Consider the following 19,572-nt stretch of genomic DNA (forward strand, 5'->3'; position numbering starts at 1 on the left):
TTTTTGTTTGTTTGTTTGTTTTTGTTTTTGTTTTTCGAGATAAGGGTTTTTCTGTGTAGCCTTGGCTGTCCTGGACTCTTTGTAGATCAGGCTGGCCTCGAACTCAGGGAGATCCTCCTGTGTCTGCCTCTTAAATGCCGGGATTACAGGCGTGCATCACCACGCCTGGCTTCCCACTATTCCTTTTTCCTCATGTTTTCACCAAGCACACTCCTTTATGCCCAAAGGGAAAGAGCGCTGGGACACCACGCACAGGATTCTAGGAAATGTGGTCTCTCTGACTCTTTCGCTTGGGCCATATAAGGGGGGGGGGGGCAAACTACAGACGAAATCCAGCTAAAAATACAATTACCGACAAGCCCCGCGAGTCATCGTCTTCCTTTCTGCCCCCGCCTTCCGATTGCGATTGCCTTCCTCTTCCTCCTCCCCTCGCGCTCCGGGTCGCTTTGCATCACGGTATTTGAAGTTCTTTCTGGACGGAAGCGCCTAAGTCTCTTCCACGAGAGAGGAGCCGGAAGACTATGGTTCCCAGAGGGCAGAGCGGAAGCTACGCCTGCGCAGTCTCAGTGAGGGCGTGTATGTCTGTGTCTGAGGGAGAGAGCGAGAGTGAGTGAGTGTGAGTGCGGGGTGGGGTGGTGGCCGTTACGTTCGGGGCAACGGCTAAGGCAGTGGAGAAGTGAGAAGAGAAACAACGTCCGGCGCTTCCGCCTTCGCCCAGGAGGAGGAGGAGGAACTGGTAGGGAGAGGAAAGCCATTCGTCTGGGCCTGGACTAGACCTCGTCGGGCTGCCGGAGGTCTGGCTATGCGCCTTTGAGGGTCGCTTGGGTCGCCGAGCGAGAGCCGAGAGCGATGTCTCAGCCGCCGCCGCCGCCTCCGCTGCCGCCGCCGCCTCCTCCCCCCGAGGCTCCGCAGACTTCATCGTCGTCGTCGTCGTCGCTGGCGGCGGCGGCGGCTACTCCGGGGGGCCTTTCGAAACGAAGGGACCGGAGAATCCTTTCCGGGAACTGCCCGGATCCCAAGTGCCAGGCGCGCCTGTTCTTCCCGGCCTCCGGTTCCGTCAGCATCGAGTGTACCGAGTGCGGACAACGGCACGAGCAGCAACAGCTGCTGGGAGTGGAGGAGGTGACTGACCCGGACCTAGTGCTGCACAATCTGCTGCGGAGCGCGCTACTCGGGGTGACGGGGGCTCCCAAGAAGAACACGGAACTGGTAAAGGTGATGGGCCTCTCCAACTACCACTGCAAATTATTGTCGCCCATATTGGCACGCTATGGAATGGACAAACAAACGGGCCGGGCCAAGCTTCTCCGGGACATGAACCAGGGCGAACTGTTCGATTGCTCGTTACTCGGGGACCGGGCCTTCCTCATCGAACCAGAGCACGTCAACACGGTGGGCTACGGCAAGGACCGCTCCGGAAGCCTCCTATATTTGCACGACACTCTCGAGGATATCAAGCGGGCCAATAAAAGTCAGGAATGCCTCATTCCAGTACATGTGGATGGGGATGGACACTGCCTAGTGCATGCTGTATCTAGGGCTCTTGTAGGCCGAGAGCTCTTCTGGCATGCCTTGAGGGAGAATCTTAAGCAACACTTTCAGCAGCACCTAGCCCGATATCAGGCCCTGTTTCATGACTTTATTGATGCTGCCGAATGGGAGGACATTATCAATGAGTGTGACCCTCTGTTTGTGCCACCTGAAGGTGTCCCCTTGGGCCTAAGGAACATTCACATATTTGGCCTTGCCAATGTGTTACATCGCCCTATAATTCTCTTAGATTCCCTCAGTGGCATGAGAAGCTCTGGTGATTATTCAGCCACCTTTCTACCTGGGCTCATACCTGCAGAGAAGTGCACTGGGAGAGATGGCCATTTGAACAAGCCGATCTGTATTGCGTGGAGTAGCTCTGGTAGAAACCATTATATTCCTTTGGTAGGTATAAAAGGGGCTGCCTTGCCCAAACTACCCATGAATTTGCTTCCTAAAGCATGGGGTGTGCCTCAGGACCTTATTAAGAAGTACATCAAACTTGAGGAGGATGGTGGTTGTGTTATTGGAGGAGACAGAAGTTTGCAAGATAAGTACTTACTTAGGCTGGTTGCTGCTATGGAAGAAGTCTTCATGGACAAACATGGTATCCATCCTAGTTTGGTTGCTGATGTACATCAGTATTTCTACAGAAGGACTGGGGTGATAGGAGTTCAGCCTGAGGAAGTTACAGCAGCTGCTAAAAAAGCAGTAATGGATAATCGCCTTCACAAGTGTCTGCTCTGCGGTGCCCTTTCTGAACTTCATGTACCTCCTGAGTGGTTGGCTCCAGGAGGGAAACTGTATAACCTGGCAAAAAGCACTCATGGACAACTGAGGCCTGACAAAAATTACAGTTTTCCCTTAAACAATTTGGTTTGTTCATACGATCAAGTGAAAGATGTTCTAATACCAGACTATGGATTGAGTAATCTAACAGCTTGTAATTGGTGCCATGGCACATCTGTGCGAAGAGTCAGAGGAGATGGCTCTATTGTGTATTTGGACGGAGACAGAACTAATTCTAGATCTACTGGTGGCAAATGTGGCTGTGGATTCAAACACTTTTGGGAAGGTAAAGAATATGACAACCTCCCAGAAGCCTTTCCTATCACTTTAGAATGGGGAGGAAGAGTAGTCAGAGAAACAGTATATTGGTTCCAGTATGAAAGTGATCCAACGTTGAACAGTAACGTTTATGATGTTGCAATGAAACTTGTTACCAAGCACTTTCCAGGTGAATTTGGGAGTGAGATCCTAGTTCAGAAAGTTGTCCACACTATATTGCATCAGACTGCAAAAAAAAATCCTGACGATTACACTCCTGTAAATATAGACGGTGCTCATGCTCAAAGAGTTGGAGACGTGCAAGGACCAGGACTGGAGTCTCAGCTGCCAACTAAAATTATTCTTACTGGACAGAAAGCCAAGACTTTGCACAAGGAAGAGTTAAACATGAGTAAAACTGAAAGAACTATTCAACAGAACATCACCGAACAAGCTTCTGCAATGCAGAAACGGAAAACAGAGAAGCTAAAGCAAGAGCAAAAGGGGCAGCCCAGAACTGTTTCTCCAAGTACTGTTCGCGACGGTCCATCTTCTGCACCTGCTACCCCCACCAAGGCTCCCTACTCACCCACGACGTCTAAGGAGAAGAAGATTCGAATAACAACTAATGATGGACGGCAATCCATGGTTACCCTTAAGTCTTCAACAACCTTTTTTGAACTTCAGGAAAGTATAGCCAGAGAGTTCAACATTCCTCCGTATTTACAGTGTATTCGATATGGCTTTCCTCCTAAAGAGTTAATGCCACCCCAGGCAGGAATGGAAAAGGAGCCTGTTCCTTTACAGCACGGTGACAGAATTACAATAGAGATCTTAAAAGGCAAAGCAGAAGGTGGTCCATCTTCTGCAGCTCACTCAGCCCACTCTGTGAAGCAAGAAGAGATTGCTGTTACTGGCAGACTGTCGTCCAAGGAACTTCAGGAGCAAGCTGACAAAGAAATGTACTCCTTGTGTCTTTTAGCAACGTTAATGGGTAAGAGCAATTCAACTCTGATGGTATATCTTAATTGTGAGTATAAATTCTGAGTTTTTCTGTTGGGAGGAAAAAAAACCTGTTTACCATAAATCCTTGATTCTATACTTAGGAGAAAATGGTTTTTGTTAGTGTTTTATTATTATTATTATTTATTATTATTACTATTACTGACTGTTAGAATGAAACTACAAAATGAAAGTGGTTCCTCAGCTATTACCTATTTACTTGAATATATCTTATTTCAAATGTTGTTTTAAAAAAACAAATGCACCTATTTAAAGCTCTTTCTTTTTTTTCCTACCGTAGCAGGCTCTTAGGCCTTTCCATCTTAATCCTTTTTTATTTATTTTTAATTTCATTTTCCTGCTTGTCATGTGATTTTAGGACTTCCTGTTTGATGAATTGCAGTTTCTGGTGCTTGTAGTCTCACTGCACTCCCACCTACTAGCCTGTCTTCATTTCTTGTTTTCCCTTTCCTTCAACATATTTTTCTTATGTGTTCACTTACGTTTTGTATTTAATTTCATGGTTCAGTGACTGCCATAATCGCAGTGACTAGCTCATAAGAAACAAAGATGGCAGTGGGGTACTGACTTGGATTCTGTCTTCTCAGACTACTAAATAGTAGTGAATTGGGCCTTGGCCCACTATCATGAAGATTGGTTATTACTGGCTTATTAAGTTGGGAGCCTAGTTAATTTTAGGGAGATCTAAAAACTATACAAACTTTGACCTTAATATTGTTGATTTTAGTTTGGCAGGCATGAAACCTGAATTAGAGAAACCAGCTTAGTTTATTTTCCATATTTCTGAAGTGTTGTGTTCTCTTAGAGACTACATGGAATAGAGGAATGGCTGTATGGTCTTTGGAATCAGAGGGCACAGTTTGACTCTTCGCGCTACTACTTACTAACTTATCATTTCAGGCGAACTGTTAACTCCCCAGCACTTCAGCTGCTTCCGTACAAAATACCTCTGTAGTTGATGTGAGCGTGGGTAAAGTATTCCCAGAACTCTGAAAAAAATTGAATAACATCCTCACAAAATAGACAAAATTAGGTATAGATAGAAAACATTTTCAAGACTGGCAGTTTCCCAAGTTAAAAACAGGATAATAATGTCTGTCTTAAAAGAGGATGAACTTGAACAAGTACGTGGCAAATATCTCCTATTGACTTTGTGTATACAGTGCCTAGTATAGTGTCCAACAATTAGTTAGAAAGCAATTGAAGGTCTTTTTTTTTTAAAGTTGAATTTAACATGTCTAAAGAAAGACTGTATCTGCAGAAATGGAATGATGGTCAGCACTCAACATTGAGAAAGCCTGGAAAGCAGAATTTGACTATGTTTATACACTGTTCTACAAAAAGGAAATATAGCACTGGGGTTCATGGTAATTCTGGTAACTAGAAAGGTCATCTTTGCTGAAGTACAGGACTTTTTTTGTTTGTTTGTTTGTTTTTTGAGACAGGGTTTCTCTTGTAGTCCTGGCTGTCCTGGACTTGCTTTGTAGACCAGGCTGGCCTCCAACTCAGAGATCAGCCTGCCTCTGCCTCCTGAGTGCTGGGATTAAAGGTGCTGTAAGGAAAATGAATAAGGATACAAAAATAAAGGGGATCTACAAAACTAGTAAGCAAAAGTCTTTCCCATCTGTCCCCTCTTCCATTCCTCCAGGACAGCTTTCTCTGTATAGCCGTGGCTATCCTGGGTGCACTTCGTAGACTAGCTGGCTTTGAACTCACAGAGATCCGCCTACCTCTGCCTCCTAGAATGCTAGCATTATGGGCATGTGCCACTGTACCTGGGTAGTCTCTCTAATCTCTAGAGGATATATTCAAAACGAAATATAAGTGAGAAGGTAATAAGTATTGTAAAACTTGATTTCAAGCTATTTTCTAGACAAACATAAAGGCAGCTAATTTCTGCATTCTGAAATTTGCAATTTTCTAAATAATGCCTATTTTTCAGCACCACCAATCTAAACATTAAGTTACTAAATACTTTTTATACATGGTCAAAATATATAACTATCCCCAAACTAATATTTTTACAAACACATTTCTTTTTTTTTTTTTTTTTTAAAGACCAGGCTGGCCTCACAGAGTTCTACCTGCCTCTCGAGTGCTGGGATTAAAGGCGTGTGTGCCACCATGCCCGACACAAGCACGTTCCTTCTACATAATTTTTAAAAATCTTAGAAGACTAATATTTATTAAACAGGAGCAGCCACTGTCTTAGTACTTTGCTTGTTTTAGGTTTGGTTTGTTGTTGTCATCGTCGTCATCACTGGAGACAGAATGTTGCTATGTAGTCCAGGCTCAAAAGACAAGCTCATGCTCTTCATGTCTTAGGTTCCCAAATGCTTGGAATGCTAGGATTTACAGGTATGTACCACCATACTAGGCTTGTGTTAGTTCTTAAAGCAGAAATCTCTCAAATGCTACTACTCTTAAATTAGCAAAATACACCTTTATTTTATGTGTGTGTGTGTGTGTGTGTGTGTGTGTGTGTGTGTGTGTGTATATATATATATATATATATGTATCTTAGGGTTTATAGGTAGCAATGTAAATATTAAAGGTGAAGACAGGAAGGATCAGAATAGAAGGCGGTATATTTTGTTTTGCTTTCTTTTGTTTTGTTTTGGAGACAGGGTTTCTCTGTGTAGCCTTGGCTATTCTGGTGACTCCCTTTGTAGACCAGGCTGGCCTCAAACTCACAGCAGTCCACCTGCCTCTGCTTCACTGAGTACTGGGATTACAGGTGTGTGCCACCACACCTCTGCTAAATTTAATGATTTTATTTGTTGGCTTAATGACTTCTTTGCCCCTTCCCGACTAGATTAGAAGTCTATGAACAGAGAGAGTATAACCTGTTTTAATGAATACCATATTTACCTAGTACAGTCCTGAAACATCTTATGATACCAAACAAATGTTTGCAGAGTGAATGAACACAGATTAGTTCATCAAAATGAATGTAAGCTGTGAGCCCGAGACTATATCAGAGGTACAAAGATGAATGAGACATAGTTCCTGCCTTCTATAAACTGTTTTTTCTTTGTTTGTTTGTTTTCCTAATACAGAGTTTCTCTGTATACGAGCCTTAGCTGTCCTGGACTCTCTTTGTAGACCAGGCTGGCCTCAAACTCACAAAGATCTGCCTGCCTCTGCCTCCTGAGTGCTGTGGGATTAAAGGCATGCACCACCATGCTTGCCTTCTGTAAACTTAATGCATTAGTTATTTTTCTGTTGCTATATGTAAGGGCACCATGACCAAAGCAACTTAATAGATGAAAGGGTTTATTTGGTCTTATGGTTCCAGAGGGATGTGTCCATCATCATCATGACAGGGACGTATGGCAACATGGCATCTGCAGCAGTAAGCTGAGAGCTCACATCTTAAAATGGCAGCAGGAAGCAGAGCTCACTGGGAAAGGCACAGGGAAGCTTTGAAACTTGAAAGCCCTCATCTAGTGACATACTTTTCTCCAGCAATGCCACATTTCCTAAGCCCACCCAAATAGTAGCACCAACTAGGACCCAAACAGTCAAATGCTGGAGGCTATGGGGCCACATTTCTCATTCAGATCATCACAACTTGCCTGCAGAGTTCTCTGCTGAGGGAGTTTCCTGATTTTATAGCTTTCATCAAAACATGACCAGCTTTCTTTTCTTTTGTTTTTGTTTTTTAGTTTAGTTTTGGTTTTTTAGACAGGATTTCTCTGTGTAGTTGGCCTCTAACTCAGAGAGATCCACCCCTCTGCCTCCCAAGTGCTAGGATTAAAGGCATGTGCCACCATGCCTGGCTCAGCCTTCTTTTCTGTAGACATAAAAATGATAAACTCCACGAAGATATCCAACAGGACATTTTAGAAAAATATTTGATTTGATTTTACACACACACACACACACACACACACACACACACACACACACACAGGGGGGGGGGAGAGGGAGAGACAGAGACAGAGGGGGTCGGAGAATATGTATTTTTGAAGTGTTCTGACATGTAATAGCTGGGAACATGTGATTTTCCTTTTTTTGGGTGGTTTGGTTTTGTTTTTTAGCTAATAGCTTCGGATTTACCATGGCGGGGAGGGTGTGATAGAGCACAACAATGTAGATGATGGGGGTCATGAGACAGAGAAAAGGGCTGTTTGAGCTTTTGTGAATATTGTACTTAAAAACAAAAGAAGGTAAGGTCCTAAATTCATTCCTAACACCAGAAAACAAAAAAGCTCAAAACAAGCTGGGCACAGGGGCAAGCCTGTAATCCCAGCACTCAGGGAGGCAGAGGTAGGCGGATCTCTGTGAGTTCAAGGCCAGTCCGGTCTACAATGCAATTCCAGGACAGGTAAGGCTACACAGAGAAACCCTGTCTCCAAAAACAAAAGCAAAGACAAAACAAAACAAAAATAAATGAATGAATAGATTTTGTCTTATATCAACAAAATAATACATTCATCTCAGTTTGCGTTGGAGCATTCATGGAAGTGGTTGCTTTGAATCATGGTGGTAGTATAAAACATAATAATATTTTTTTTGTGATATTTCACATGTACTCTTAAACCATTTTGTCCAGACCACTGGAGTTTATTGAACTTAGTTTTGCAGACTGCCATCTTCATTACTTATATAGTGTTTAAATGGTCCCAACTATGGCTTTGCAAAATATGTTATGATTCTTTGTAGACCAATTATTTGTATCTTATTTTATGATAGCTATGGCAGATATAATATTAAAAAATCTTTTTTAAAATATTATTTCATAATTATTTATCATAGGTAAAGACAGGTTAGGGTTAAAAACAAAATTTGACTGCAGTTTACTTAAAATGTGATATTTATATCAGTTTACTACCAGCTTTGATCCTGAAAGGACTATAGCTTTTTACTATGTACTTTTTGGTTTTTTGAGACAGGGTCTTTCTGTGTTGGCCTTGGCTATCCTGGACTCGCTTTGTACACCAGGTTGGCCTCGAACTCACTGCCTCCCAAGTGCTGGGATTAAAGGCGTGCACCACCACACCTGGTGTTACTTTTAAAATATAGGGCCTACTTAGATCAGTCTCCAGCATCCAAAACCCTTATAACACTTTGTAATTTCTTTTTTATTTATTGGTGAAGGTGCTACTGATGGTTGAATCTAATGACTTAATGCATGCTTAACAAATATGTTTCTGTTTAGATAGAAGCCCATCACAGTACCTCAGGATTTTCCAAAATCATATTTGGAATTCAGATGCTTATTTTTTTAGATGACATTGGGTCCCTATATTATTATTCTCTATATTTTTCTTCAAATGCTAGATGAAAGTCTGAATCTAGACCATGCATATGCATATTGTTATACCTTATGTGCCATTGGATGGTTCTATGTATTTATATGTAGTACATTTGTGGTGAGAATAGTCATAAATTTGAATGCAATATTGATGCATATAGGTTGTCTTTATGAAAACATTATAGGTAATGATTTATGTAATTATGGTTTGAAGATTAAGTTAATCACTTTCTGTGATTTAGCCACTTGATATATTTTACTTACTTTTATTTTCTTCCAAAGAATTCCAATATATATTTATAAAGTAAGATGTGGTAATTGTTATCATATGAACGTCCTGGAAAAAAAAATTGGCCATTATATCCACACATACACAATTGGGTTAGTGTGCATGAATGTGCATTACAAATGCACTTACTGGTGACACTAAAAACTTGATTTACTTAAGAGACAGACTGAGTATTAAGTAGAATGAAGGGTATGTTTCTTAGACATAGTTTTGACTGGACTGGCAAGAGTGCTCAGCAGGTGCACTTGCTTCCAAGCCTTAAGACTTGAGTGTGAGCCTCAGGAACCATATGGTGAAAAGAGAGAATTGAATCCTAAAGTTTGTTCTCTGTGGGATTTGACGCTTGCCCTCCAAATAAATACAGGCAATTTAAAAACAAAAACAAAAATAAACAACAAAGAAACCAAAATCTGTAAAGAGTCTTTGAGTGTTGATAAAAGCAAATGTTTAAATTGGGAGGGTCTGTATGAGGAACAGGAAGCTGTAAATGCGTACCTTTAGCATCCTCTGTAGTAGAAACAAGTTCACTGCCATTCAAATGTAGTTACACAAATCGTTTCCTTAAGGTCTAGGAAGTTCAGTTGATAAAATACTTGTCTAGCATGCATGCAGCCCCAGCACTGTGTGAAACTAGTGCGTGCCTGGCGTGTAATCTCATCAGTGAGTAGGCGTAGCAGTAAGAGGAGCTGGAATAAAAGGTCATCTTCAGCTGTGTAGTGAGTTGGAGCTAGCTTGGGTGACACGAGACTTTGTCTCTAAAACAAACAAGCAAAAACCTACTATTTATTTTGTGGTCATAGATTTTGAGTTCACAAAGTTAAAATTTTTTGTTTATTTTGTGCATGTGCCACTGGGCACACATGGAGGTCGGAGGGCAACCAGATGGTTCTCTCCTTCCACCATGCGGGTCCCAGGGATCAGACTCAGGCTGACAGGCTTGTCAGCAGCTTCATTTACCCACTGAGCCACCGTGCCAGTTCAGGGTCAGCATTTTAAGTAATTCTTTTAGGTCTTTAAAATATATTTCATATGGGAGATTGAGAGTTGGGTAAGAGCGTTTGTTGCCTATAATTCTAGTGCTTTGGTGGGTGGAGGCCCAAGGATCATTTATACTCACTGCCTGCCAGCCTAGTTCTAGGTTCAGAGAGAACTCTGTCTGAAAGGAACAAGGTGGCGAGTGCTAGTGTAGGACCTCTGATCTCCATGTACCTGCACAATACATGCCTCCATGCATTCTCCATATATATATATATACACACACATGCATGTAAATAAATATTTCATATACATGGTAGAGTTTTCAGTTTTCAAGTTGCAAAGTAGAAACTTCAAATTGAATTTTTACTTAATATTTTAATTTTAACCGACATAGTTATGGAATGTATTTATGGAATGTAAGGTGTAATATTTCAGGACATCTATTCAGTGTGTAATGATTGGATCAGAGATGTTGGCATATTTATCACCTCAGACACATACCACTTCCTGGATTGGGAACATTAAAATACCTCTCGAGCTATTTTGGAAACAACAGTTAATTGTCAATATATTTAGCATGCTATGCTGTAGAATAGTGGATTATTCCTCCTATAACCTGGTGTTGTAGTACATACCTATAATCGCTGAAAGATCATCTCAGCTATGTAGTGAGTTGGAGGCTAGCTGCAGTCACTGCGCTCTTCGAGGTGAGGCAGGAAGAGTAGTTTGAGTTGGAGGCTAGACTAGGTCAAATTGGGTCAAAAAGCCTTTAAAAAATTACCCTCTTGTCCAGTAGCTGTTTTAGCTATATCTCTTTCTCTCAACTTTCTCCAAGTTGCCTTCAGAAATATTTATAGTTGGAAAATTAGAATAATGACTTTCAAAATATTATATTTGTATGTGCACTCATGTGCCTGTGGAGGTCAAAGGACAATTTGTGAGAATCAGTCTCTTCTTCCACATATGGATTACAAGTCCTCAGGCTTGTAAGAGCCACTCTTCATTTTGGCAGTGTATGATGACCTTTTTATTTATTTATTTATTTTTATTTTTGGGAGGATGGCTTCTGGGAGTTTATTTTCTGCTAGGTGCAAGGCACAGTTATGGGGCCAGGAAAGTTAAGTGCTGTAAACCAGGAGGGGGCCCTGGTGTTAGCCTGGCCAGGATGGTTGACTGGCTGCTACCTCATGGTTTCACGAGCCAGGTCACGAGTGATCAGGCTTCTGGGGGCCTAAGGGATTTTGCCAAGTGCTCAGCAGAGTCCAACACTGTGGCTATGAATGGAAGAGTGAACTTCCCAAAAAAGAAAGTTGGCCCACCAGTGGCCGGAGTCGGCCTTGGGGAGACCTGAGGAGTGGAGCACGGTGTCCCCTAGGTATTCTGTACTAACACAGGAGCTGTTGCTGGATGAGGAGCCCAGATGTTGCTGACAGTTAGTCAGGGGTAGCCATGAGCGAGCCACTGGAAGGGATGGCTGCCATGCTGCAGGGCCCAGGTGTGGTGGAGACCTGAGCAGAATGTGGGCCTGGTCACCGCACACTGGAGTGGACCTCGAGTCCCCCAGGCCCTGGCAACACTGGCTTCCGCTTCTGAGCTGCTCCAACCAGCCTGGCTCGGCTCAGGGGCGACCCCTCCTCGTGGGTCTCCATACACAGTCACGGGTGGCAGCGCCTGGGGAGGCTAGACCATGGAGTGCATTTGCAGGGACCCACGGAACATAGCTACTCTATGACTGTTGAGTGCGCTCGTACTTATTTGCTTTTCCTATGATGACTTTTTAAAAAAATATATTTTATTAATTTATTCATACTACATCTGAATTGTTCTCCCATCCCTGTATCCTCCCATTCCTCCCTCCCTCCCATTTTCCCCTAATCCCCTCCCCTATGACTGTTCCTGAGGGGGATTTCCTCCCCCTATATATGCTCATAGGGTATCAAGTCTCTTCTTGGTAGCCTGCTATCCTTCCTCTGAGTGCCACCAGGTCTCCCCATCCGAGGACGTGGTCAAATATGGGGCACCAGAGTTCGTGTGAAAGTCATACCCCACTTTCCACTCAACTGTGGAGAATGTCCTGTCCGTTGGCTAGATCTTGGGAGGGGTTTGAAGTTTACTGCATGTATTGTCCTTGGTCATATGATGACCTTTTAAAAATTAATTTTAACTCTGCTTTATTGTTAGAAAAATGTATATTCTTAGGGCTGGAGAGATGGCTCAGCAGTTAACACTATTGAATGAATGCTTAACCAGAGGTGCTGAGTTCAATTCCCAGCAACCATGTGGCTCATGGCCCCCTATAATGGGATCTGATGTCCTCTTCTGTCACACAGACATACAGAATGAGTGTAAATAATCATATACATAAAGAAGTAAATATTAAAAAAAAAAGCCGGGCAGTGGTGGCGTATGCCTTTAATCCCAGCACTCAGGAGGCAGAGGCTGGTCTACAAAGTGAGTTCAGGACAGCCTAGGCTAACCGAGAGACCCTGTCTCGAAAAACAAAAACAAACAAAAAACAAACAAACAAAAAAAATAGATTTAGTTTGTTTTTTGAGATAAAATTTCTCTGTGTAATAGTCCTGGCTATCCATTCCTGAGTGCTGGGATTAAAGGTGTGCACCATCACACCTGGCCCTGAAAAATAGATTCTTTTTTTTTTTTTTTTTTTTGGTTTTTTGAGACAGGGTTTCTCTGTGTAGTCTTGGCTGTCCTGGACTCGCTTTGTAGACCAGGCTGGCCTCGAACTCACAGCGATCCGCCTGCCTCTGCCTCCCGAGTGCTGGGATTAAAGGCGTGCGCCACCATGCCCGGCTCGAAAAATAGATTCTTAAAACAAGTATTTTGTTTGTTTGTTTTTTAGTTTTTTAAGACAGGGTTTCTCTGTGTAACAGCCCTGGCTGTCCTAGACCGGGCTTTGTAGACCAGGCTGGCCTTGAACTCACAGAGATCCACCTGCCTCTGCCTCCTGATAAAGGCGTGGACCACCACACCTGGCTCTATGGCATCAAGAGGCAGGTGGATCCCTGTGAGTTGAAGGCTAGCCTGGTCTTCAAAATGAGTCTAGGACAGCCAGGGCTACACAGAGAAACCCTGTCGAAAGAAAGAAAGAGAGAGAGAGAGAGAGAGAGAGAGAGAGAGAGAGAGTTTGTTCTAATGAGATGGAGCCACTTTTTGTTTTTGCTGAGTTTGACTTATTAGAGTCCTCAAAATAGGTGGTGCTATTGGTTACATTTTACAGATCCACTAGGAGGGGCATTGTGTTGCTTTGTTTTGTTTTTTGTTTATTTGCATCCATGTCTGTACCACTTGTGTGCCTGGTTCCTGTCCAGATCCCCTGGGACAGCTGATCGTAAGTTGCCAAGTAGATGTTGCGAATCAAACCAGGTCCAGTAGAAGAGGAGCCAGTCCTTTTAACTGCTGAGCCATCTCTCCAGCCAGGAAAAAAAAAAAAACTCATTTGTGATACCCATTCTATGTGTTTACTCACCCAGTATTAAGAATGCAGTTGTTCAGCATTGTGACAGTCCTGGGAATAGAAAGTCTGATAAGCCACTGACCTTTCCCTGAATCTGAAAGCCTTTTAGTTTAAAAGCAGAAAGAGAAAAGGTAAACTAAAATAGCCAGCAGTTTGATAATGGGCTTGGTATTTGTGTACATATTGACACCAAAGTAGGTATTACCCAATCACTCACATGAATAGTAGAGGAAGGGCACTTAAATTGAACTTTATACCTTGTTTTTATTGTGCTTAGTTAATTTGTGTATGTGTGTGCACGCACGCACACTTGTATACGTACTCCACAGCACATATGTAGAGGTCAGAGGACAGCTTGGGGGAGTAGATTCTCCATCATCATGTGGGTCCAGGGATTGAATTTAGGTTGTCAAGCTTGGCAATAAGTGCCTTTACTAGATGAGCTATTATTGATTTTTAAATTTATTCTTTAAATTGCCCTTTAAAGAATATATAATAATTATTGGCCTTTACAAAACTGAAACAGTTAGTGTTGCTTCATTAAAAAAAAGTCAAGGCAGAGGGAACTGGATTTGATGGTGCATACCTATAATTCCAGCATTTAGGAGGTAGAAGAAGATGAAGGATGATTGGCAGTTCTAAGCTAGTCTCAGCTACAGGGTGTGGCCCTGTCTCAAAACAACAAAGCAAAAGGTTAAGGTAAGGTGTGATGTGAGATTGGTAGAGAAGAACCAGCTCTTGATTATATTAAAAAGGGATCTTGAACCTATATTCTCCCCCACCTCTCCCACCCCCATTCTGGGTATCTACTTAGCCTTGTCTGTATCTGGAATTCACTCTGTATAGAAGGCTGACCTCAGACTCACAGAGATGTGCTTGCCTCTGCCTCCCAAGTGCTGGGATTAAAGGCTCAAGCCACCACTACCTGGCTCTTTTATCTTTTTCTTCCTTTCTTTTTTAGACATTGTCCTGTAGTTTACAATGGGCTTAGGACTCCTTGTGTAGCTGAGGATTTCCTTTGGACTGCTTTGCTTCAGTATGGGAGGTTTAACCATGTATGAACAAGGGAGTCAGGGAGGACTAGTCTAATGGGAAAAGCAGTTGAGAGGGAGCAGTAGACTAGGCAGGAGGCAGAGGCAGTAGTTATTTATATAGATGGAAAAGATACCATACAAAGCTTTATGTGACTGTGGTAGACTTGTATAAGATCCTGATCTTTACTTTTTTGTTTTTCTTAACAACAAAGATAACTCATTAGAGGTATTTGGTTACTAAAGGAAATAATTTGTCTTTTAGTTTTTCGAGACAGGATTTCTCTGTTTAGCCTTGGCTGTCCTGTACTCATTTTGTAGACCAAGCTGGCCATGAACTCCCAGTGATCTGCCTGCCTCTGCTTCCTGAGTGCTGGAATTAAAGGTGTCCCCATAATTTGTCTTTTATATAGCAGTTGATGCCATAGATATTTATAAAGCAGGATTGTGAATAGTGCCAATCATATTTGTCTTAACATGATTTGAACTCGAAGATGCTCAATTTTAGGGGTATGTATAAATTTTGGATTGATATGTAGGATTTAGACCCTATATTGCCACTTACTAATTGTGTGATCTTTGGGGTCTTTTTAAAGCATTGTTCTGAGTTTGTAAGTGAAGTAGAGAGAGCTAGTTGTGATAGTAAAAGAACCTGTAATAGTGTCTTCTCAGCTCAGAGATAGGTAGATAAGAGTCTTAGATGGTTTTATACTTCCTTTATCCACAGAATGATGGGGCAGTATTGTTCTTTGGCGTAAAAATTAGTTCTTGGGGGATGGTTAAAAACTTCACCCTTAATGTATAATATATACATACATTACATAAACAGAATAGTATAGTATCTATACTATCAAATGCCATGGGGAATGGTGGGACTGATTAGGAAAATAATGTCTGAATAGCCTTTATGGGGAGATGGTGAACATAAAGAGATACATAACCTGCTTAAATAAGACATAGTCTGGTATGTGAAATGCTAAAAAATGTGACATTTTTCTGTTCATATTCTTACCCAAAAAACCCCAAACAACAACAAAATCAAAACAACCTCACACCCTGCTACCCCATATATTTTGATGTTTTCTAAATAAATAAATATCTTCAAGTATTTTAGAAAAACTATCGCCATTTAGGGTAAGAATGATCATTATTAAATGAAAAGTTGTTACCATAGAAATAAGTTTTCCAGATGAAGTTTGGTAGGTTTGCCGGTGTAGTTTCTACCAGGTGTCATTAGTATTTTTGTACTTGGGGAGATTTGACATTTTAAATAAAAAATTTCTGCATGTCTTCTCTTAAATATAGCCATTTTGGTAATAGTATTGTATTATATTACATAACTGAATGTTCTGGTTAATACTAAAGTGCCAGGGTTTTAAAAATTTTGTATTGTCACTGGCGTGGTGGTGCACATCTTTAATCCCAGCACTTGGGAGGCAAAGGCGGGCAGATCAATGTGAGTTTGAGGCCAGACTGGTGTACAAAGTGAGTCCAAGGCTACATGGAGAAACCCTGTCTTGAAAAACAAAAAACAACAACTTAAAATTTTATATTGCCAACTGGCTTACTGAAGATAACTTTAGCTGACTGTTACACAACTTCATATCCCTCTGTATGTATGGGAAAGAATTCAGACATACGATTATTAGTATCAGTTATTTCCCTCAAAACTCATCCAACAATATAATTTTCTAGTTGGAAAGACAAAAAATAACCCATTATTGCTATGTATCCTTTACCAAATAGAACATAATGAAAATATAAAGAAGCAGTGCATAAACATAGTTCTATTCTTCCACACTGATGCTTTCAAATGCTATTATCATTTCCCCCCTTTTGTTGGTAGGAATTGAGCGCTGGACTTGGGGATGCTAAGTATGTTTTACCATTAAGCTCTATTGTTCTCAATCTTTTTATTTGAAACCTCTTGATAATATTTTGTTTATATATATTTTTGGGCTTTTAATGATTGTTTTGGGTATATTTACTGCATTTCCCAGCATATAAGACAAAATTTTACCCCCCCCCCTCCCGGGAAAAATCCGTGCCAAAGTCAGGGGGTTGTCTTATACACCTGCAGCTTGCTTCCCCTTGCTTCCTATGCCTGGTGCATATAGTCGGGGGTGCTGGAGCCGATTCTGTGCAGGAAGTATGAAGCAGGGAGAAGCAAGCTGCACCCATCTTCCTGTACCTCAAGGAGGAGAACATGAGTGTGGATTGACTCTCCACCAGAACCTGCCCAGAAGGGCACTCTCTCTTCAGTTTGAATGTGGAGCAGGCCTTAAAGGGACAGTGTAGGCTGGTACTGGCTGCCTGCTGGCATTTAATAAAGCTCCTGCCTGTCTGTGCCCTGCCTGCAAATAGACACATGCCCGAGCCTGCTGCACACCCTAGTCTTATACAGCGAGTATATTCCAGCCTCTGTATTTTAACTGGTAAAGTTGGGGGTTGTCTTACACACCCAGTCATCTTATACACTGGAAAATACACAAATACTTTCCCCCTTAAGTTTCTTTTTTAAAAAAAATTCGACATCAGAGTAACAAAAGACAACATTGATTACTTATGTTTAATTTGACTGCATATTTATTTCTCCCTGGCTATTTCTTTTTCTTTTTCTTTACATTAAACACACATATATATACCATACAATTTTATATTCTAGATAAAAATAGGTATCTTTTTATAATCTTTTTTTGTTTTTGTTTTTGTTTTTAATGAGACAGGGTTTCTCTGTAGCCTTGGCTACCCTGGACTCACGTTTGTAGACTATGGTAGCCTCCAGCTCACAGAGATCCACCTGCCTCTGCCTCCTCAGAGGTGGGATTAAAGGCATGTACTACTATGCCCAGCATCTTTCCTGTTCTCAACCAGAGTTTATCAGCAAGTTTCCCTTAAACTATTCTCAAACTTCAGAGAGATTTTGTTTAATATGCTCAGTGTTGATTTGAGTAATTTAAAAAATATTTTTGTTTGCGCCTATATTTAAAGATTGAGGGAACTTATTAAACATTTAGATTGTTATGGTGTCTTGAAAAGTGACATGAGCCTTCAAACACTGGGTGTAGGCTCTTCTGTGACAGCACTTGGCAGTAGCTCTCACCTTCACATGGTCTGTCCATTTTCTGGTGTGCCGTGCCATATATCATATCTGTGTAATACTCATTCTGGACGTTGGCCTTGCAATCTCTGTTCCAGGCTCATCTGTGTCAGCACAATCCTGGATGGCACTGTTTTATTTGAGCTTATACTTTATCTACTTTTGTCTTTCAGGAGAAGATGTGTGGTCTTACGCCAAAGGACTTCCTCACATGTTCCAGCAGGGCGGTGTATTCTACAATATTATGAAGAAAACCATGGGTAAAGTTAAATTCTGATTTTACTCTTAGAAAATGTTTCTATTTAAGCTATTATAAAATTAAGAGCCCGTGAATAGAGGCCCAGTGAGATGGTTCAGTGCCTAGAGGCATTTCCATCCCTGGGACCTCCATGGTAAAACCAACTCTTGCAGTTGCCCTCTGACCTCCACATGCACATGTATACCCATGTATACATGTACATACAGACAAAATAAATCAAATGTAATTTATTACAAGACAGTCATGATATTTAATAAAAATACTGACAGCTGGGCATAGTACCACGTTCCTGTAGTCCAAATTGGGGTAATGATATTGGAGAACTGCCTGAACAAGAGTTCCCAGCCAGCCTGAGCACCTTTTTTTTTTTTTTTTTTTTTGAGTCTAGTTTGTTATACTTTTTTTTCCTCACAATATTTTTATTGCTTATTTGGGAATTTCACATCATGAACTGTGATCACATTCAGTTCCCACTCCTCCCAGGTCTGCCCCTACCCTTGTGGCTTTAACTGCCCTCCTCTCCCCCCAAAAGAAAAAAGTTCAATTTGTGTTGCCCATATACTCACTGGAGCATGGCCAAACTTTCAGTGGCCAGCCCCTTAAAAAACAAAACTAAACTGGGTTCTTCCCTACTCACACCCTTGCCAGAAGCTGTCACTTGTGGAGAACTACACTTCAGCATCTTTATCACAGTTTTTAAGATTTTCCCTTTGATGGCTTCTTGTCTAGGCTGTTATGTATCAGCTGTCCACCTGCAGTCACCAACACCATCAAAGTAGTTTCTTTACCCTTTACAGTCAGCTGGGAGCATGGATGATGGACTTCCACATGGTTTCTTGTGACAGCACTGGACACCCCCCTCCCACTTTTTATTTTAAATTGTGTGTGTGTGTGCGTGCGCACAAGTCCTCACACACCAGAAGGTACTGAATCTCCTGATCCAGTACCTTGAGCTGGAGTAAACAGGGGCTGTGAGCTTCCTGGCCCTGTGAGTTGGGAACTGAACTTAGGTCTTCGGTAAGAACACTACATGCTCTTAACTTCTGAGCCATTTCTAGTCCAAGAGACCCCTGTACCCTATTTTTCAAAAGTGTGTGCCTGCACCTTCTTTCCTTTTTTTTTCCCCCCTACTTTTTTAGTGTTACGGATTGAACCAGAGGCTTTCCTCATGTTAGGCAAGTGTGCTAACACTGAGCTACATATGTGTTGTGTGTATGTGTAAGTATTCTACCACTGAGCTACATCCCCAACTTACGTATAAGTGTATTGCATGTGTGGAGTACATACATATATATATGTGCCCATGTGTGTGAAAGCCAGAACGGAGCCTCAGGTGTCATTCCTCAGATGCTATCTACAGTATTTTGGGTTTTTTTGTTTTTTGTTTTTGTTTTTTTTTGGCTAAGATTTTTTACTATTCTGGAACTTTCCAAATAGGCTAGGCTAGCTGGCCAGTGAGCCCAGAGATTCACTTCTCTCTGTCTCTTCAGCATAGATATTTTAAGTATGTGCTACTTTTTTCCAACCTATGTTCTCAGGATTGAACTTGTGCTCATAGCAAGCACTTCACTGATTGATCC

At 41.7% G+C, this 19,572-nt stretch overlaps 1 protein-coding gene and 1 pseudogene across 1 annotated transcript in view; one reads left to right on the forward strand and one right to left on the reverse strand.

Moving 5' to 3' along the window:
* The first annotated feature begins 563 nt into the window (after nucleotides 1-563).
* The window catches only part of Vcpip1 (valosin containing protein interacting protein 1), a 28,099-nt gene continuing 9,090 nt past the window's right edge, over nucleotides 564-19,572 (forward strand). Inside the window, exons 1-2 of the mRNA XM_051159318.1 lie at nucleotides 564-3,571; nucleotides 17,907-17,993. Coding sequence (XP_051015275.1) covers nucleotides 850-3,571; nucleotides 17,907-17,993 — 2,809 coding nt within the window. The 5' untranslated portion in view covers nucleotides 564-849. The remainder of the gene's footprint in view (nucleotides 3,572-17,906; nucleotides 17,994-19,572) is intronic.
* On the reverse strand, nucleotides 11,212-11,608 carry LOC127205660 (pancreatic progenitor cell differentiation and proliferation factor-like; annotated as a pseudogene).

This window comes from Acomys russatus, chromosome 2 (assembly GCF_903995435.1).
Source record: "Acomys russatus chromosome 2, mAcoRus1.1, whole genome shotgun sequence".
Taxonomy (NCBI): domain Eukaryota; kingdom Metazoa; phylum Chordata; class Mammalia; order Rodentia; family Muridae; genus Acomys; species Acomys russatus.